This window comes from Panthera pardus, unplaced genomic scaffold (genome assembly GCF_024362965.1).
Source record: "Panthera pardus isolate Hobbes unplaced genomic scaffold, ASM2436296v1 HiC_scaffold_27, whole genome shotgun sequence".
Classification (NCBI taxonomy): domain Eukaryota; kingdom Metazoa; phylum Chordata; class Mammalia; order Carnivora; family Felidae; genus Panthera; species Panthera pardus.
In genome coordinates this window covers 66,360,536-66,383,022 of record NW_026526843.1, presented here as the reverse complement: position 1 = coordinate 66,383,022, position 22,487 = coordinate 66,360,536, and the positions used below count along the sequence as shown (strand labels likewise).

The following is a 22,487-nucleotide window of genomic DNA, read 5'->3' as shown; positions in this document are numbered from 1 at the left end:
GGAGGGGCAGAAAGCGAGGGAGAGAGAGAATACCAGGCAGGCTCCACACTGTCCGTGCAGAACACGACGACGCAGGGCTCAATCCCACAAAGCGGGAGATCATGACCTGAGCCAGGATCAAGAAGAGTCAGACGCTTAACTGACTGAGCCACTGAAGCGCCCCAAGAAACACGTTCTTAACTATAGAGAACAAACTAATGATTACGGGGGCGGAGGTGGGGAGGTAGGTGGAGGGATGTGTTAAATAGATGATAGGGATTAAAGGGTGCACTTGTGATGAGCACTCGGTGATGTATGGAAGTGTGGAATCACTATATTGTACACCTGAAACTAATATCACACTGTAGGTTAACTAACTGGAATTTAAGTAAAAATTTAAGAAAAGGAAATATTCAGTTGGCAAGTAAGCGTATAAAAATATGTTCAACATCATTTGTCATTAAGAAATTGCAAATTAAAGCAATGTACGTAGTTAGTACTACATACCTATTAGTTTGGCCAAAGTTCAAAACACTGACACAAAATGCTGGTAAAGATGTATAGCAACAGGAATTCTCATTCATTGCTAGTGGGAATACAAAATTGTACAGCCACTTTAGAAGACAGTTTGGCAATTTCTTTTAAAATTAAATATACCCTTATATGATTCAGCAGTCACATTCCTAAGTATTTACCCAAATGAATTGAAAACTTCTTTCCATACAAAACCTGCAGACAGATGTTTATAGCAGCTTTATTCACAATTGTCAAAAATTGGAAGCAACCAAGATGTCCTTCCATAGGTGAATAAACCATGGTACATCTAGACAATGAAATATTTTTCAGTGCTAAAAAGAAATGAGTTATCAAGCCATGAAAAGACACTGAGGAATATTAAATGCATATTAAATTGAAAGAAGGAAATCCAAAAAGTCTACATACTATATGATTCCATTATATGACATTCTAAAAATGCAAAAGTATGGAAACAATAAAAATACCAGTGGTTTCCAGGGATTTGGGGCAGAAAGGGATAAATGGGCAGTACACAGAAAATATTTAGGGCAATAAAAGTATTCTGTGATAATACAATGGTGGATACATGTCATAATACATTTGTCAAAACTCATAAAATGTACACCACTAAGAGTGAACCCTAACATAAACTATGGAATTAAGTGATGATGATACATCAAAATAGGTTTATTGATTATAACAAATGTATCACTGAAATAGTGGTCATCAATAGTGGTGAAGTCTGTAGGTATGTGGGGGGACAGAGGTATACAAGAACTGTCTATTTCTAATTTTGCTGTGAACTTAAAATATAAATTTTAGCAATTATATACATGTAATATATTATATACATGTAATTGGTTATAATTAGTTATTTGAAGAATAATGAAGTTTGAGTGTTTAGGAGAGAATGAAAATGCAGGAAGAAATTTTCCAATGAGAAAACAAGCAAAAAGTAGTAAGATAAAATGATGTAAGAGGCATTTCAAGTGGGAGAGAACAAAGAAAGTGGGCTAAAGCAAGATCAAAGTAAAAGCAAACCTTTTAGAGTGAAAATTCTCATTATAAAATCAAATGTCAGTCACTAATGTGACTCTGTTTGGCTTCCATTTAGACTTCTAAAAGAAGCCACTCCATATTTCATCAACTTGTTCACCCACCTCAGTACTTCCTGGCCCCTCGTAGTGGGCATGTTAGTTTTCAGAACTAATGTCCTGTTCTCCCATTATGTTTATGCCAATTTTCCCTTTTATCCTGTGTTCAGTAAATATAGTAATAACAACTGGGCCATTATTCTCTGAGTCCTGATCTCCAAGCCCTGCATGAAGTTTGTACTCAGACTAGATAATGATTTCCTGACTGCTTCTTATTGGATATTTAACCTTGGGCCAGTTACTAAACCTCATTGAGTCTCCATTCTTACCTCCATCCCCGCCCTGCTGTAAAACAGGGCTGATCTATCCCATCTACACCTTTTTTTAATGTTTATTTATTTTTGAGAGAGACTGACAGAGTGCAAGTGGGGGAGGAGCAGAGAGAGGGAGACACAGAATCCAAAGCAAGCTCAAGGCTCTTAGTTGTCAGCACAGAGCCCTATGCAGGGCTCGAATACATGAGCCATGAGATCATGACCTGGGCCAAAGTTGGTCACTTAACTGACTCAGCCACCCAGGTGCCCTCCATCTACCCCTTTTGATTGTAGTGAGCCTAACGAAAGTTCACTCCATAAAGGAAAAATCACTGGTTCTGACTTAGAGTACATGACCTGTGAACTGGGTCTCTGGTTCTCTTTCCCAAAGTAGATAGCCAGGACTTTTATTTCTCTTTTTCCTTCAGAAAATTAGCCTAGCCTATCCTCTCAGACTTAGTCTGAATTCCCTTTAATGCTAGAGTGTTGGGTTTACAGTCTCCTCATTTTTGGTTGGCCTCTCTGCCTTCCTCCTCCCTCTCTCATCTATAAAAGCCTTCCCTGACCCATCCTTCCTAAGTTTGGAATTGTGGCACTGGACCCTACTTGCTTCCTTGTATACACCTCTCTCCCAGAGTGAAAAATGCCCTTGGATGCCCAAGAAGCCTATTTCTCCACGTTTTCTTCTGGCCTCCTTCTCAAAGCCCTGGACCTTCCTCATTCCTCTTGTTCTCCTAACCCAGAACCTGGCCCTGAGGGCAGGGTGGGTACAGAGTCCTGGCCTAACCCTAACTACTCAGGTTCCCATGAAAGAACCTTAATCTTTCTCCAAAACACACCTTGGTCCCACCTTCACTGTGATACTTTGGGACAGGCCTGGAGCCTAGTGGTGGTGCTTATTCTCCAGAGTGTGTGGCCCTGGAAGTACAGAAGCCCATCACAATGATAAACCTGGATGGAAGGAACACAATGCCCAAGACTCAACATTGGTATCACTAAGGCTCCAAAGAACTAAGGGAGAGAGATGGGGATGGGTGAGTGGAGGGAGGCTATTTTAAGTTTATTTATTTTGAGAGAGAGAGAGAGAGAGAGGGAGAGAGAGAGAATGAGCAGGGATGGGCAGAGAGAGAGGGAGAGAGAGAAAATCCCAAGTAGGCTCCACACTATAAGCACAGAGCCATATGTGGGGCTCAGACTCATGAACCGTGAGATCATGACCTGAGCTAAAACCAAGAGTTGGACAAGTAACCCACTGAGCCACCCAGGTACCCCCCAGGGGTAGCTAATTTCTAAAACCCAGAGAGAAAAACTTGACTGGAGAGACAACAGGCATAGATGGTTAAATTGCTCTGGGTCTTCTCCCCAGTCTCAGTGCCTTCCATGCATGGATGTGAGCTAGAGGAGGTATAATAGTTTCATGCCCTGTGGAAGTCCTACCCACTCTGTGGATTATAACATTGGCCTTTTGTTGAGCACATGACTGGAGCACTGAATTCTCCCAAATCTGTATGAAGCAATTTCTATTGTCCATCCTATTTTTCCTGTTGGGAACTGAGGCTAAGATAGGTAGAGTGACTTGTAGAGTTCCTCAGTTAGTTATGGTTGGATTTAAATCCAAGTCCCACAGATTATTCATTAGGGTGTGCCTTGGGTAAATCTTTGCCCTACTCTCAGCCTCAATTACCATGTCAGTAAGAGGGTCTTAGTCTGCATTCTTCATTTCCTTCCCGGTAGCAATGAGGGCCCCAGGATGGACGACTGAAGCCAATCTCCATAGTCCAGACTCCTTGTCCTCTGTAGAAGCTAAACCAGCTGAAATCTGGGCCAGGGAGGTGGGGGAGGGTGGGATGGAGGAGAGTTGCCCTGGCCAACTCTGGCAGTTCTGAAAGGCCAGAACAGGCTTAGAAAATATTTACCAGGCAATGAGAACCTTCCAAACATTAAGACTACTAAAGAAAAGGTTTGCCCAGATACCCATAGTCCATCACAAGTGTACTTCACTGTTCACAAAGCAATTTCACATTCATATCTACCTCAAGCCTTATAATTAACTTGGTCTGTAGGGATCAGTCCAGAGGTGGGCAATGGAAGGGAAGTGTCTAACAGAGGCCTATTTGACCAATGCCTCTCTAAGTCTCAGAAAAATTAAGAGATCACTCCCTAGAAGTACTAAATAACACTTGCATGGCCTGAGCTCTGATCTTCAGACTGTGGAGTTTGACTCCTGCTGCTGGCCACTCTGTTTTCTTCAGTGAGGCCACCTCTCAGGTAAAGAAAGAAATCAAAATCTCGAGTCAAATAAACTAGACTGAACCTCCCTGCCTGTCTGCCTCCCCTTTCATTCCCTACTTCCCCAATCCACTCCCATCTTCCTAGAAACAAACAAATCACAAAATGGAGTAATCCTTAAGCCAAGTTCTGCCAAACACTAGGCAATGTTGTTACTGGCTTCTCTTCTAGATATCTCCGGAGCTGGGTCAAAATGATGAGTTCCATTCTATAGTTTCAAGGTCATTTATTGATTCAGCACACAAATATTTCCTAAGACCCTACCATGTGCATGATACTCCACTCTGCTGGGCTCAAACATGCTTCCTAATACCTCTTCATGGTGTTCAAATTCCAAAGATTTAGATAGAACCCCAAATAATTCTAAGGTGGATAAGAATAGTATTAATTAATGGAGTGAAGTTGATAATGGAATTCAGACAAAAGGAAGAGTGCTTTCTTTTTTTTTATTTTTTGAAGTTTTTATTTAAAATTTTCAGTTAGTAAACACACAGTGTAGTATTAGTTTCAGGTGTACAATATATGATTCAACACTTCTGTACAATACCTGGTGCTCATCATAACAAGTGCACTCCTTAATCCCGATCACCTATTTAACCTATCCCCTTCCCTACCTCCCCTCTGATAACCATCAATTTGTGCTCTATAGTTAAGAGTTTGTTTCTTGGTTTGCCTCTCTCTCTTTTTGTCCCCTTTGCTTGTTTTTTTATCATTTCTTAAATTCCACATATGAGTAAAATCATATGGTATTTGTCTTTGACTTATTTCACTTAGCATAATACTCTCTAGCTCCATCCATCCCATTGCAAATGACAAGATTTCATTGGAAGAGTGCCTTCTGGCAGGAGCATCATCACATAAAGTTTTAGGGAAGAAGGAGCATTTGAACAGAGTCATGAAAAATAGGGAGAATTTGAACATTTTTTTATAAAGAAAAATAGCCTACACAGAGGAAATTGCATAAGTAAAGACATTTTTTAGTAAAAAGAGTATTGAGGTGGGAGGCAACAGACCTGAATTTGAATCTCAGTTCTGTCATTCACTTCCTTAAAGAATACCTTTTCTTTTCAGGCCCTCAGTTTTTTCATAGGTAAAATGATAATATTTGGTTAGCTAACTTTTAAACGTACTCCATGTGCTTCCATTCTGATACAGTTTTTCAAATGAGGGTGGACCAGTTTGCCTCAGTATAGAATAGGTGAAAGAGAATAATGCAAGGGCAATTGGGTACATGATATGAAAAATATTGAAAGACAGGCCTGGGAGCCTGAGCAGAAAAAGAAAATAGAAGCCAAGCCCCAAACTTACCCCGAGGTTGTATATTTAGTCTAGTTCCAATTTAAAAACATAAACTTTGCAGTTAGTGTGGTATAGGATGGGAACCTAACTATACTACACACCAGTAGTTCATTGAAATCATCAGGTCACCTCTCTGAGCCTTAGTTTCTTCATGTCTAAAATGGGAATAATAACAATAATAATAATAATAAATAACTCATGGGGCTGTTGTGAAAATTAAATGACATCATGTGTAAAAAGTGCTTTATAAGTATGTTACTTTCCCTGGCTTTTAGTCCCTTCTCCCCAATTGCAGGCTTTAATTAGTCTTTGCTGACCAATTACTTTTGTTTCTTCTCTTTCTTCAAAGCAGGCTTTAAAACACATCCAGAATCTGAGGAGCCTGGGTGGCTCAGTCAGTTGAGCATCAACTCAATTTCAGTTCAGGTCATGATCTCATGGTTCATGGGATCCAGCTCTGCCTCGGATTCCATGCTGACAGCAGCAGAGCCTGCTTGGGATTCTCTCTCTCTCCGTCTCTCTCTCTCTGCCCCTCCCCCACTCATGCTCTCTCTGTCTCTCTCAAAATAAACAAATAAACATTAAAAACAAACAAAATATATTCAGAATCCAGCCACTTTCCTCTAACCCCAATGCCATTCACCTGGATTATGGCAATAGCCTTTTAATTAATCAGCCCACTTACAGTCTGTTCTTATTCCAACTGCTAGAGATTCTTTCAAAACTCAAATTATGTCACTCCTCTGCTCAAAGCCCTACAATGTCTTCCTACCTCACATAGAGCAAAACGTACTCCCCCTTAGCCTTTGAACTGACCCCATCTATTCGTTAGCTACACAGGTTTTTTGTTTCGTTTTGGCTTTTGGGTTGTTTTTTGCTTGTTTGGTTGGTTGGGTTTTTTTTTGTTTTTGTTTTTGTTTTGTTTGTTTGTTTTCTGTTTCTCCAATAGAAGACAGACATTCTCTTTTCACTTGTTCCCTCTGGATCCTCTCTTCATAGTTCATACCAGTACCTCTTCTATATTTTACTTAAATGTCATTTTGAGGTGAGGTTCTCCAAGACCACCACATTTAAAATTGCAACACCCCCCCCCCACTAACATTCTGTATCCTCCTTCCTGCTTTCTTTTTCTTCACAGCACTGATTATTACCATCTGACATACCATAAAATGTAATTACTTATTAGTGTCTCACCTCACTAGAATACAAGCTTAATAAGGTCAGGGGCTTTATCAGTTCACTGTTGATGTTTCCATGCATAAAATAGCACCTAGCACTCAATAAATATTTGTTGAGTGAATTAATGAATACAGTGGTCTCATACTGTTACTGAGCACTAAGTTAAGCAATTTGAATATATTATCTCAAATCCTGCCTTGTAGTGTAGACACTTAGGATCTCTATTTTATACAGGAAAAATCCCTGAAATTCCCAGAGGTGAAGAGATATTCCCAAAGCCAAAGAGAGGTCACTTTATATGGGGTGCCAGGTTTGGTTGGACTTTATAGAGGAGCACATTCCCTGAGTAGGAGCACAGGTTGTGGTATGTTTTGGGGGGGCAGGGGTAGAGATGGGAAAGAACACTGGGGTACAGAGTGATTTTGTGGTCAAAAGGTTATCCGGTTTCTTGAACTGAAATCTTGTGTTTGTTGGCATCTACTGGCAAACCCATGTCTTTTTCAGTAATTGGAACTTTACAAAGGGAATATTTTCTTTTTCTTTTTTTTTTCAATATATGAAATTTATTGTCAAATTGGTTTCCATACAACACCCAGTGCTCATCCCAAAGGAGGTGCCTTCCTCAATACCCATCACCCACCCTCCCCTCCCTCCCACCCCCCATCAACCCTCAGTTTGTTCTCAGTTTTTAACAGTCTCCTATGCTTTGGCTCTCTTCCACTCTAACCTCTTTTTTTTTCCCTTCCCCTCCCCCATGGGTTTCTGTTAAGTTTCTCAGGATCCACATAAGAGTGAAACCATATGGTATCTGTCTTTCTCTGTATGGCTTATTTCACTTAGCATCACACTCTCCAGTTCCATCCACGTTGCTACAAAAGGCCATATTTCATTCTTTCTCATTGCCACGTAGTATTCCATTGTGTATATAAACCACAATTTCTTTATCCATTCATCAGTTGATGGACATTTAGGCTCTTTCCATAATTTGGCTACTGTTGAAAGTGCTGCTATAAACATTGGGGTACAAGTGCCCCTATGCATCAGTACTCCTGTATCCCTTGGGTAAATTCCTAGCAGTGCTATTGCTGGGTCATAGGGTAGGTCTATTTTTAATTTTCTGAGGAACCTCCACACTGCTTTCCAGAGTGGCTGCACCAATTTGCATTCCCACCAACAGTGCAAGAGGGTTCACAAAGGGAATATTTTCAAGTGTGAAAGGAAGTTGGAAGCTGTGGCTACCCTGGATTTGAGACTGCAGGAATTTGAGTCCTTGGGGCACTGGCTTTGAGGCATAAGTCATACCAAGTGGAAAGACACCTGAGACTAATGGACTGACATGAAACGAAGAAAGCCCACTTCCCACATGCCTCTTCTCCCTTTCCTTCCTTGTTTCATAACCTACTCTCTTCATCTTTCTTTAAAACATTCAATTAATCCAGCCTGTCACCCACTGTAATGTAATGCAGAGCAAAATGTTTGTCTCTTGTTCACTGCTGTATTTCCAGTGCCCACAACAGTGCCTAGCACTCAGAAGACACAAAATATATACTTGTGAAATGAATCTCTGTTCTTAGAAACAAAGTCCTCCTCCTGGGGGAGGGAGCAATGAGAAGGGAAAGCTCTTTCCAATGGTATCCTGGGCCAATTCCAATGGAATACCCCTGCAGGAGAATGTGGGAAGAAGGGATACCACAGATTTAGGCTGGGCGGAGTGAGGGAAGTTCCGCAGAAAGAGGAGGCCCCAGAGCAGGACTTGGCCCTGCTTCTGCCTGTTTTCATCTCACTTTGGAGGGAGCTGGTCAGAAACCCTTGGAGGAACTCTTGTGTCCAAAAGCGCAAACTACTGCTATGGGGACCAGATGGACAAAAGTGATAAAGATGAGACCGAAAAGCCTGGGAGCTCTGGTAAAGGGAGCTACAGTGAACAAGTCCTTGTGAAAGTGAAATGGCCCTTCATTTAAATGCAAATGCTATGTAAAAGCCCGAAGCCCCTTGACGTCAGCCTAGCTATTAGTGGCCTATCTATACCGGGCTACCAGTCACCTGGAAACCTGACGGGTAGGAAACGCGGGATGGAGTAGTCTGAGAGGCACAGCAGAGCGTGCAGTACAGCTACCGAGTAACCTATTGATTCCCTGCTGCTTCTCAAAGTCGGATTGGGGCCTTACAAGAACTTCAGAATGGCTTAGGGAGCTCCTTCCTCATACCCAGAAGCTGCCTTTTGGAAAAAGAAGCAGGCATGTACCTGGGCACTCTCAGGAACCCCGCGGGAGGCGGGACTGGCAGCACTGGGGGCGGTGGGAGTCTCCTGCCAGCCTCCAACTTCACAGCAGTCCCTGCCTATGCGCACTTCGTGGGGTATCCCCATATGCCCAGCATGGATTCTCACGGGTCGTCGCTGGGGGGCTGGGGTTCGCCCTATAGTCCCCCTCGAGAAGACTGGAATGCGTACCCTGGGTCGTCCAGTACAATGGGCACTGTGCCCGTGAACGACATGACCTCGAGCCCTGCCGCTTTTGGCTCCCAGAATACAACTTGGGTCCTGTGGGAGGGGGAAGCAGCAGTGGCAGCCTGCCAGCCCCAGGCAGCGGGTCACTGTTCCCCGTAGACACCGACGCCGCAGATGCCAGTTCTTCTAACAGAACCCTTCACAGCCCTTATGCGTGGATGCGCAAGACTGTGCAGGTTACGGGTGAGTAATGGATCCCAATGCCCTCACACTCTTCCTTTCTTCGCTTTGAAGCTTCTACTTCTCTTGGCCTGTCTGCACCCTACTTCTCAGGCCTCTCCAGGAACAGTTTAGCTGAGGAGTACTTCCTGGCTAAGTGCCCAGGGTCTCCTCCCACATTAGTGACCTCCCCTTGCATGTGCCTCTGCTCAGAGTCCTCAGAGTGCGGCGCTTAGAACCAAACCGACCCTAGGAGCTTGTTGGTTGTTGGTTGTTTTTTTTTTTTTTCATCATTTCCTGACGAGTCAAGAAAGCAAACGGGTGGACAATGGACATGTTGAGCCACAAGGATCAGGATCCAATCTTGTAGTTGCCCAGATGGGAAGAGAGATACACGGGAAAAGACAATGGGTGAATGAAGGGAGGGGATAGCCAGAATATCCCAGTGCTATCACTGCTGCTTGCCCTTTCTATTGAAAAGGCAATGTACCCCATCTGGGCAGGTCCACTCCCCTCAAAAGCTGGTGATGCTCAACTTAGGTTTCACAGTGCTTGGTTGGCAATGGACTTTCCAGTTTAGCCACGAAGGCCTCCCATTGCAAAGTGGCTTTGTCATCTTGGCTTTCAAGGAAACTTCAGCTTCCTTCACCCAACTTGGCAGAGGCAAGCTGGACTCAAACCCATTACTTTCTTCCAACATCTTTTCTGCCAATAGAAGAGTTGAGTCAGGTGAGAAGGCAACAGCACACTGCTGGAACATAATAAGTTACTCAACTCTAACATGCATGGGCACACAACGAATATCAGCCCCCGCACTAATAGGAAGTTAAAGACTTCATAACTGTCCAGAAAGGCTTCTGGAGACACAGAGGCTGGATGCAGGTCTGTGATGGAGTGCAGGAAGGCCCAGAGATCCCAGCCTAATGCTGACTCATGCTCCTACCAGCAAGCCAATGGGGGCTGCTGGGAGCCCAGGGCAGCGGAAATGGGTACTCTGCTTTAATCCTGGATGAGGGGAGGTGGAGAGATGTCTGTTTTCAGCTGTAGTTGTTCTTTTATCATATTTTTATTATTCCAATCTGTCGCTCCCTGTCATTGGAGAAAATTGGTAAAATTTTACTCTATCACTTTTATCCCTCTGGAGAGGAAATGAATTTTAGTAGCATTTGTCCATAATGATTATGTTTTTGTTCAAAGTTCTGCACTTTTTCTCCCCTTTAAAAAGCAAAAACAAGAGAGTGGGAAGGGATCAACTTTTATCATTAGGAGGAATCTTAGTTAGGAAGAGGCAGTTCTGGTTGATTGGGACATTACTAGGGTAGCAATCCCAAACTAAGAGTAGAGCTAAACACTTCGCTTTAAAGTGTTTGGAAGTAAATCTGCATTTTTAAAAATATGGGCAAGTCAGCTGGCTAAGTAGAATAGAAAATGAGGTTAGGGTGGGACACTCTTGGGGCTGTTATTACATCTAATCTTAGGGTTGTAATTAACATACATTTACTAAGACCTAAGATCAGAGAAAAACACAAAAGTCGAAAAGTAGCTGCTCTCAGTCCAAGATGATGTTTTGAAGTACTTTAGAAAAGGAAAGTCTCTTTAGTATGTTTGGAAGAGAGAACAATTGGTGGAAGGGAGAAGGACAAAAGAAATTATCTTGAGTCTTGAATTTTTGTTTATGAGGGAAAATGTGACAGGTTTCTGTGCTTAAAAGTCTTCCATTTACATTTGCTTTCATAAGCTCAGGTATCCCTATTGGGTAATGCCAGGAGAAGTTTAGAAACGGACTCCTTAATTTGTCATGTCATCAAACCTTCAAACTTGGCTATACAATGCCACCTTCACAAGATTTTCTCTCCAAACTCTATAAGAAATTTAAAATTGAATTATTTTGGAACCCCTTTGACTCCTGGCAGGTTATCTTGTAGTTGAAGCTTTATTGTATTCAACCTTTGTTTCATTTTAATGTCTTATAAATTAAAATTGTCATTTTCCTGTATGCTTGTAGCCCAAGGTGCAGATTTAGCTACAATTTAAGAATATAATGAAAACTATGTACCTTTTCCCCAGGAAAATGTACATGCATACTTGCACACACATGCACACACATACACACACATGTCATTTTTTGAATAATTTTGAGAGATTCATGGTTCCACTGAAGCCCTTCTATGGGTCTCAGGTTTTGAACTCCACAAAAAAATTAAGCTGATCACCTCACTGGACCACTCTGAACCAAAATGTACCCATTTGTATGCTTAGTACATAGTGTTAAACAAATATTTGTTAAATGAATGAATGAGTCAGATCCTCCTAAATTTTCTACTTCACTCTGTAGTACTATGGGACAACATTTGGCTTATGGCTGAGAAGACAATTAGATGAACTACAAAATGGAAGTAACCCCTCTCTGATTAAGATAATCAAATAAAAGCTCTTTCCATTACTGAGGACTATTTTAAATAGCCTTAACTTAAAGAAAGAAAAATACACAATTTAAGGAACAATCAGAAAACATTTCATAATGACATTATTACTTTAAATTTCTAAAGACAGAAAGGGTACTTACATACAGAGTAAATGACTATCCCCTAGGTGGTTTGATTAAAAAGAAAGATATTTTTTTACTTCTATTTTGTTCCCTAAGTGGTTTGTTTCAATACACATCTCATTTTAAAGATTATATGGAAAGAAAGAAAGGTTCTGTGAAAAGTTAAGTATTTTCATATTTTAAACATTGTCAGTGTATTACAGCTAGGAATTCTTTTTTTCATCTTTTCTATTACCCACAGTTATAGCCTTGGATGAGTGTTGGCAAGGCAGTAACCTAAGCAGGACTGGAGAAAGGTTTTTTTGTTAAGAGTGAGATAGAGAGAAGGAAGTGACTTTGAATAATTCTGATTAAGCCACTGGACAAAACACTGAGGAAGTTGTACTTAAAAGGTTTTACTCAATTAAGACACTTCAGGAAATAAGTTGCTTAATAATTCTTGAAGCTTATCATTGTGTTCTTTTGTTTTGACCATTTCATTGGACAATTTTTACACATGAATCTGGATTCATTTTTTACCTAAAAGGAGCATAGATGGAAAGTCATTAATATGAGGTCAATTGCACTGTACTCCTGAAAGAAGGAAACTGGTTTTCATCATCTTTGCTTTGGTTTGGTATGGGAATATGGAATCTGCTAGAAGATAGTCAAATCCCATTCAATCCAATTTCATCATTTAAGGAGCAGAGGCAATGAAACAGAAGAAAAGAAGAGAGTTCAGGAGGAGGGACACAAGAAGAATTCATTTCTCTTTGCAAAATGTGCAGTCAATATTTCCCCTGGGCTACATCTTCTTGACGTTTGAGGTCTTATCTGTCAGATGGAGGCAACAGATTCTTTTTAACACTTCACATGGCTTTGATATGCAGCTGGGCTCTTCCTCATCCCTCCTTTCTTCAGGGGTTATATTGCCGGAAAGGGTGAGGATTTTCATGGCAAATAAAGAGGGCTGGTCTTGACTTTATTGTCCTCAGAAGAAACTGCAAGAGGGGAATTTATGGCCAATGGGGGTAGGGGAGGACTGCAACATTTCAGAGTTCTTGAAGTTGGTTATATTTACTGGTTATCAAAGAACAGAAAACACAAACATACACAAGTTGAATTTTAACTTCTGCCTCAAGTTATAACTTAAATACTCAGCTACTTTGGGATTAGAATGGCTTTTAGGAAACATCTCTTCAAAAAATATTTTTTGATCCTAAGATATGAGGTTCTGGAAATAAATTAAATCTCAAAGTATTCACTGTGATCTCAAATATACATCTGCCTTTGTAACAAACCAAATGCCAGACCCCTGGTTTCCTGGGTTTCTGTTTGGATTCAGAAAACCAGCTCAAACTTTGGGCCTTTCAGGTAGGTTAATTGACCAGGGCTCATCATTTCCAGTTTTCAAGAGGAGAAGTTTTGTTTAGTTCATTAGTCCATGGGTTATTCAGCCCATTAAGTTTAATACTAAAACATATCTCATCTAGAATTTGTTTCTACATTCACATGTTTTTATTTCTTTCCTGGAGATGAAAGATTGTCTGACATTTGTTTAGGGCTTGTAAATTTCAAACCAACTGGTTGGTGTTCCTGAATGCAAAGAGGGTTCAGGATGGGATCCGTTGCCATGTAGCCTCCTTTGTTAGGCCTGTGCTGCATCTTAACACCTCAATGAGGTTTAGAGAGCCACTTTAAAGAAACCTTTGTCCTACAGATCGCTCCCCAAAACCTCACATCAAAAACAACCAGGGAAGATCAGAAGCAGTTTGCCAAATGCCATAGAGAAAAGGGGGAAGATCCTGGAGGGAGTTAGAAAAACTGAAAAGAAAGGGAAGCTTCCTAATCACCTTTGGAAAATATAAAAGCAGGAATAATACTCTATTTGACGAAGGGCATGAGAAATTAGTTAAATGCTGTAACACAAAGCAAATGTTTGTATATCCTTTCAAAGAATACTAGAATACTCATTTTATTCTGCTTAAGTCAACACCTCCTCCTTCCCCCATTCATTAGCCACTTGGAAATAAAATTGATTTAAGACTTCAGAAAAGAAAATATTTTTTTCTGGTAGGTAATAAGGGCTATCCTAGCACAGAATCTAAGAGACAATAAATATTTTCTTTTTAAATTACTACCCAAACAAAATTATCTCTAGAATGTATACATAACTAGAATGTATGTAACTAATAATGTCAGGATCACAGAATAATTTGCCACACTTGGGGATTCTTATGCTTCCAAGCATGTTTAAACTAGGAATAATATTTAGCATACTGGACTGGGAGTCAGAGGTATATGTTTGGGTCCCCACACTTCAGCTTACTAGCACAGAACCACTTACCTACACTGAGCCTCAGGTTTCTTATTGGTAAAATTGGGATAAGACACACTCTGCCTAATTCAAAAGTGTAGGTTAGAGGTTCAATAGGAAATGGTATGAAGGACCTGCATAAAATATAAAAGAAAGTGTATATATGATATATTTTGTTACTACTGCCAATGCTATTCCCATATGTGAGTGGGAAGGGAATGAAGATCATGGGTTAGGTGTTTGCTTTAAAAAAATGCTTTGGTGTAGCAGGAAGTCAATGGTGGCATGATAAGTGTGTTTTATATATATAGCCACAGATGACAAAGAGTTTAATGGAGAAGTGGACGTATGACATATTTGGTTCAAAAAATGTACTTGTTTCATATTTGAGAGTAATAGATAAGGATGGCGACAGTAGTTATGAATCCTTCAACCAAAACAATCTCCTAGGAAGTAAAATATGATTAAATATATTGCTTTCTCCCATAACAGGGAAAACCAGGACAAAAGAAAAGTATCATGTGGTTTACACAGATCATCAGAGATTGGAGCTAGAGAAGAAATTCCACTGCAATAGATACATCACCATTCGGAGAAAATCAGAACTAGCAGTCAACCTGGGCCTTTCTGAAAGACAGGTACACCAGAAGTATATCCAACATGTCTTATATGGTCATTTCAATAGACTGAGGTTTTAGGGCAGTCTAAAAGCTAGAGTGGAAGCAAGATAGAAGACCAAGACATTTTCCAAGCTTTCCTAAAGCCCACATTCATCTTACTGGACCTCCTCGTTTAGTCTCATCGATCAGTGGGTTTATTAATAATTAAATATGATGGACAATATGTAGATATGGAAGCAAAGGGTTGGGATGTAGGAGGGGGAGAAGGATTAAAACTCCCATAGAAGTAGTCAAGTCAAAACCTTGATTGATTCCCCCTAGTAGTCACAACCAATGTATAAAGTGGAGAATTGGCAATCATGGCAATTATCTGGTTCATATCAATCAAACTATGATAATAACTGAACACCAAATGCTGCTACCTGAACCAAGTTTTTCTATTATTCATGGTATAAAATTTAATTTTCTATGGTCTGTGTAATTCTATTATGCTTGCCTCACATTTAGCATATGTGGGCATTCAATGAAGATTAAAGCATGACAAGGATCAATGGTTTCCATTTACCTGAACTTTGACATTACACAACTACCTGATGGTTTTTCACTTAAGTCTAGAAGTAATTCTGGAATCATAGAATGCTAGAATTTTAAAGTCCATTAGTGTATTCCCTATCCCAAGCAGCTTGTGTTTCAACCATGTATGAAGGCACATTGGTATCACAGAAATAAATATAGTATTTCATCACCCTTGTTCACCCAGTTCTATGTTTCACTAACTTTATTATTAGGAAGTTACTTTTAATGACAGATCATAATCACCTTTGTTATTTAAATCCCTCCCTTTTTATCACCACACCTCAGCATCTGCCATTCTATCATTCATTTCTGTCTGTGCAACAGAGGTGGTGGATGAGGTATAATATAAAAAGCACTGCATTTAGAATCAGTAGCCCTGGACTTGACCTCAGTTTCATCTCATGCAAGATACTTTCCTTCTCTCAATCTCAGTTTTTTTTTTTAACCTGTTAAATAGCTATACTTTACAAGGTCATTGGGAGGCTAAAATGAAGTGATACATGTAATAAGGTTTTGTAAATGCTAAAATCCCTGTACAATATCAGCAACAACTATGAAAACTGCATTCAGTATGTTGCCCCATTAAATCCAAAGCATTTTGTGTTTCAGGTGAAAATCTGGTTTCAGAATCGTAGAGAAAGGTGATCAAAAAGAAAATCTCCCAGTTTGAGAACAGTGGAGGCTCAGTGCAATGTGACTTTGGTTCCATCAGCCCTGGGGAACTACCTAACACTTTTTTCACCACTCCATCTGCTGTTCGTAGATTTCAACCTATTGAGATACAGCAGGTCATAGTCTCTGAATGAAAGAAAGGCAAAGAGAAATAGAAAGTCCCCTATCCTTTAGCATTGTCCTCTTGGTCTCTAAGATATCAGCAGGGGAGTTAGGACAGGATGTAACTTCTCATAAAGCGGTATTCAGAACAAGTGGATGCACAGTGGGTTGAAGACAATTGAGAGGTCACTTACTGTTAAAAACTATCCCCAGAAAACTCCTATTATGTGCTATGCTATATGGCCATCACTTAGGAACTAGGAGGAAAGCTATGTAATTAAAAGCTAACAATCACAGGACCTTGCAACCCTATTCACAATTTTAGAAACTTGCTTGTGAACAAATTGTAAAAAATAGTTCAGCCAGGAGGCACACTTGTGTATGTGTACTTGTGTTTGTTATTTGATGCTGGGTGTGTTCTTTTATGCTATCTTGGTGGGGTGGGGGAGGTAAGCAGAAATTTATCCACCTGTAGCTACCTTTGCAGTGGTTAACTCAAAAGCTAACAGCAATTTCACAACAAGACAAATGTTTAAAAGTCAGCAGGAGAAGATTCTGATTCCATTATCACTGATTAATAAAAGTAACAACTAGAAAGACTATTTTTGTTCATCGATCAATCATTTTCTGGCGATTGTACCTCATTTCAGAACTTCCAACCTGTAGTATCAATTTCAAATCTTGCCAAAACAATGAAATTGGATTAGGAAAATACAGCCCAGCTTGAGTCATTAAAAAGGCAGCTCTCTAACACACAGAATAAACCCTAGTCCCCTTTCTGTCTTTTTACTCTATTCAGTGCTATAGTTCAGTGGCAGTCAGAGTTAACATAAACACAAAGACAGTGTGCAGGTCTATAGCCTCTCCTTGCCATCACCATCAATCTGTTCAATTTTATTTACATTATGTCATTTCCATGCAATATGGCCCAAAGAGATGCAGTTTACAGGTTCCAAACACACAATTTGGGTTACAGTGAGTAGAATTGTCTGGAGTTTTTGGTGTTGGTCCAGTAGACTATTTGCATGTCAAAGTGGCCAAAGACTGGACTCTGAATCATTTTAAATTGAGATAATTTAAAAGAAATCTTTAAATTTAATTTTTAAAAAATTTTAATGTTTATTTATTTTTGAGAGAGAGAGAAACAGAGCACAAGTTAAGGAGGGGCAGAGAGAGATGGAGACACAGAATCCAAAGCAGGCTCCAGGCTCTGAGCCTGTGCTTACAGTTCAGAGCCTGATGTGGGGCTCGAACTCACCAACCACAAGATCATGACTTGAACCGAAGTCGGACCCTTAACTGACTGATCCACTCAGGTGCCCCATAAAAGAAAGTTTCATTAAAGTAGGAAAGTAATCAAAGCACAACTTTACTTTCCCTTTCAACATTCTTTTTTTAATGTTTATTTATTTATTTTATGAGAGAGGGAGCACAAGTGTGAGTGGGGGAGGGGCAAAGAGAATGGGCAAGAATCCCAAGCAAGCTCCATGCTGTCAGCAGGAAGTCCGAGCTGGGGCTTGATCTCAGCACCTAGTGATCACAACCTGAGCTGACATCAAGAGTCGGACACCTAACCAACTGAGCCACTGAGGCACCCCCATTTTCGAAATTCTTAAGAAATTAGATTCTTGAGCATACTACCTGTATTTAGGTTAGGGATAAGAAACTTATCTTTCCCTCTCCTTATGAAAATCTCAGAAAGAAGGCTTCTTTTCTATGGCTTCTCCTGAGGTTGCATCATTTAGTCTTGAAAAGATTTAAGAAAAAAACCCTCTACCTTTGATCCAGGCCCTTGGAGTTATATTCTGCCTTCTCTTCATGCATATTCACAAAATTTTTATAAGGAAGGTACCAATTGCCCCATTTTGCTGATAAGGAAATGGAGACATAAGCAATCATTCACTTTCCAAACATACACTGCAAGGCAATCATGGATGTTGATGAGAACCTGAGTTACATAAAAATAATCTTTTGCAGTGTCTTTTTTTTTTTTTTTTAATTTATTTTTGGGACAGAGAGAGACAGAGCATGAACGGGGGAGGGGCAGAGAGAGAGGGAGACACAGAATCGGAAACAGGCTCCAGGCTCCGAGCCATCAGCCCAGAGCCCGACGCGGGGCTCGAACTCACGGACCGCGAGATCGTGACCTGGCTGAAGTCGGACGCTTAACCGACTGCGCCACCCAGGCGCCCCTCTTTTGCAGTGTCTAGTGATGGATTCAAACTCAAAGCACCCCTTCCTATCCAATGGTATCAGATTATGTCACTGAAGTTGCATCCAGCTAAGTACCCACCAGCAGATAATTACTACCTAGAAATGGACCCTTAACCCTTTGTTTTTCAGCTCACCTACCCTCCCCATCAGTGAATTTGGGGCTTCTACCAATAATCTTAATAATGCTTTACATGTGTGTAATATTTTCTCAATGCACTTTAACACTTGTATATTATCTGGCCTAATACTCTCATGAGATAGGCAAGAATTATTACTTCCCACTCTGTAGGTTAAGAAACTAGAGACTAGAGGTGTTTAACTATCTTTGGTTAACCAATATTTTTCTTAGCCCACGTCTATGTATTGGGGGAAGATAATAAGGAGAGATCAATTGAAGCTTTCTTTCTCTTCAAAAAGTTACCAACTTTTCAGTAAATTAATGGCAAGATTTAGGATTAGAACACAGGCTTGCTAGATTGAATTATTATTTATTTAGTACCTACTCCATACCAGGCACTGTGCTAAGATTTCTTGACTCCCAGGGCAGCACACATTCTGTTCTACCTCATTGCTTCCAATAAATATGGAGTGAAATATATAGCATACTAATTGGCCAGTAGGCCATCTGGAGTGCTGGACATGGAAAATCAACATTAAAATGAGTCCTTCCAATCTAGTGAGGAGAGAAGTGGGGATTTTAAGGATAAGGAAGCTAAATTCTGAGTGTACATAAGTACTTAGTTTCCTCATCCCTAACACTCCTTCACCAAAAGAAAGGAATACCTTTGGCTATAGCTGTTGGATCTCTCAGCGGGTTGTTCGTTACTATTATAAACTTTTGTTCAACAGAGAAGAAACATTTCTCTACTTTTATAAATACTAATTCTCTAGAACCCACTAACAGAACCACAATACAAAGCTTTGTGTTCTTAATAGCATTTTGCAGCCACTTTCTCTAATAAAATATGTTCATTCTTTCTCTGAGACCCGAGAAAAATATACATCCCATGCTTTTATGGCTCTATTGTGGTGGTGTGTGCTTTGGAGGTATGCACAGAAAAAAAAGGTTAAACACCAAAATTCAAAAGTTGCATTTAAAGTAGATTTCTTTCAATAAAGAAATTATTTTTCTGATAAAGGAAGGGTTAGGAATAAAAACATGCTAAATGACTGACAGTGTTTAGCTACAATGGTGGGATTAAGCATATTTTCATATTTTCATTACATTTCAAATTCATGCTATTTTATAAGAGAAAAAAAGTTTCCTTAAGAAACATGTTTTCACACCAAATCTACATTTAGTTTGTCCTCAAGTAATTTGAGATTTTAGAATTCTTCTTGCAACTTATAAAAGTGTTCCAATCTCCCAGTTCCTTTCTTAAAGTCCTTGATCTAGTCTGGGAGCTGTTTGTGTACAACTGCAAAGAAAGATCTTTGGGAGGGTCTGGTTTCTCTTCCAAGGAGGAAAGAATCAATCCCCAAGGAAAGATTTCAACTCTTGGCTCAGATCCAGAGAGTCCAGCTTTTTTTCTGGGTTGAAACATTTTAACACTATCAAACTATTTGATATATATAATATCAAACTATAAACCAGGGTATAAAAAGAACATTTTGGGGGTGTTAGATATGTTCCTTATGTTACTTCTGTGATGGTTTCATGAGTGTCACATGTCCAAAATCAACTTTCATACTTTAAATGCATGCAGTTTCCTGTATATCAATTATTCCTTAAGAAAGCTGAAAACAAATACATTAGAGTGGTTGCAACTGCAATAACAATACAGAAGGGAGGAACTCACTAGATGATATAGTCTTTGTTTTTTTTTGTTTGTTTGTTTGTGTCAAATTTTTATTTAAATTCTAGTTAGTTAACATATAGTGTAATATTTGCTTCAGGAGTAGAATTTAGTAATTCATCACTTACATATAACACCCAGTGCTCATCACAAGTGCCCTCCTTAATATTCACCACCCTTTTAGCCCATCCCCTGACCACCTCCCGCCAACAACCCTCAGTTTGTTCTCTATAGTTAAGAGTCTCTTATGGCTTGCCTCTTTCTCTTTTTTACCCCCATTCCTTATGCTCATCTGTTTTGTTTCTTAAATTCTACATAATCCTATGGTATTGCTATTTCTCTGACTAATAGATATAGATATAGATATAGATATAGATATAGATATAGATATAGAGATATAGAGATATAGATATATAGATATATAGATATATAGATATATATAGATATATAATTTGGCTGATTTTTGGCTATTGTTGATAATGCTGCTATAAACACTGGGGTGCATGTGTCCCTTTGAATCAGCATTTTTGTATCCTTTGGGTAAATACCTAGTAGTGCAATTGCTGAATCATAGGGTAGTTCTATTTTTAACTTTTTGAGGAACCTCCATACTGTTTCCCACAATGGCTTCACCAGTTTGAATTCCGACCAACAGTGTAATAGGATTCCTCTTTCTCCACATCCTATCCAACACCTATTGTTTCCCTGTGTTGTTAATTTTAGCCATTCTGACAGATATGAGGTGATATCTCATTCTAGTTTTAATTTATATTTCCCTGATGATGAGGGATGTTGAACATCTTTTCATGTTTCTGTTAGTCTTCTGTAGGTCTTCTTTGGAAAAATATCTGTTCATGTCTTCTGCCCATTTCTTCACTGGATTATTTGTGTTTTGGATGTTGAGTTTGATAAGTTCTTTATAGATGTTGGATAGTAATCCTTTATTCGATATATTATTTGCAAATATATTCCCCTATTCCATAGGTTGCCTTTTACTTTTGTTGTTCCCTTTGCCGTGCAAAAGCTGTTTATTTTGAAGTCCCCATAGTTCATGTTTGCTTTTGTTTCCCTTGTCTCCAGAGATGTGTCTAGTAAGAAGTTGCTACAGCTGAGGTCAAAGAGGTTGCTACCTGTGTTGTCCTCTAGGATTTTGATGGTTTCCTGTCTCATGTTTAGGTCTTCCATCAATTTTGAATTTATTTTTGTGTATGATGTAAGAAAGTGGCCCAGTTTCATTCTCCTGCATGTAGCTATGCAGTTTTCCCAACACAATTTGTTGAAGAGACTGCCTTTTTTTTCCACTGGACAATCTTACCTGCTTTGTCAAAGATTAGTTGACCATGTAGTTGTGGGTTCACTTCTGGGTTTTCTATTCTGTTCCATTGATCTATGTGTGTTTTTATGCCATTACTATACTGTCTTCATGACTACAGCTTTAAAATATAACTTGAAGTCTGGAATTATGATGCCTCCAGCTTTGTTTTTCTTCTTCATGTTCATTTGGCTATTCAAGGTCTTTTCTGGTTCCAAACAAATTTTAGTATTATTTGTTCTAGCTCTGTGGAAAATGCTTCTGGGATTTTGATAGCAATTGCATTAACTGTGTAGACTGGTTTGGGTGGTATAGACATTTTAACAATATTTGTTCTTCTAACCCATGACCATGGAATGTTTTTCCATTTCTTTGTGTCTTCTTCAATTTCTTTCATAAGTGTTCTTTAGTTTTCAGAGTACAGATCTTTTACCTCTTTGATTAGGCTTATTCCTAGGTATCTCATGGCTTTTGGTGCTGTTGTAAATGGAATTGATTCCTTTATTTCTCTTTCTGCTGTTTCATTATTGGCATATAGAAATGCAACAGATTTCTGTACGTTGATTTTGTATCCTGTGACTTTACTGAATTCACGTATCAGTTCTAGAAAAATTTTGGTAGTCTTTTGGGCTTCCTACACAGAGTATCATGTCGTCTGCAAATGGTGAAAGTTTGACTTCTTTCTTGTCAATGTGGATGCCTTTTATTTCTTTTTGTTGTCTTATTGTTGATGCCAGGACTTCCAGTACTATGTTAAATAACAGTGGTGAGAGTGGACAATGCCATCTTATTCCTGACCTTAGAGGAAAAGCTCTCAGTCTTTCCCCATTGAGAATGATATTGTGGGTGTTTTGTTTATAGCCTTTATGATGTCGAGTTATGTTCCCTCTATTCTTACTTTGTTGAGGGTTTTTATCAGGAATGGATGCTGTACTTTGTCAAATGCTTTTTCTGTATCTAATGAGAGGATCATGTGGTTCTCATCCTTTTTTTTTATTAATGTGGTGTATCAC

General features: G+C 39.5%; 1 protein-coding gene across 1 annotated transcript in view; it reads left to right on the top strand.

The window, feature by feature from the left end:
• CDX4 (caudal type homeobox 4) overlaps positions 1-16,184 on the top strand; it is a 28,508-nt gene extending 12,324 nt beyond the window's left edge. Inside the window, 5 exon segments of the mRNA XM_053891354.1 lie at positions 8,822-9,198; positions 9,201-9,362; positions 14,675-14,820; positions 15,988-16,009; positions 16,012-16,184. Coding sequence (XP_053747329.1) covers positions 8,822-9,198; positions 9,201-9,362; positions 14,675-14,820; positions 15,988-16,009; positions 16,012-16,184 — 880 coding nt within the window.
• Positions 16,185-22,487: the final 6,303 nt, after the last annotated feature.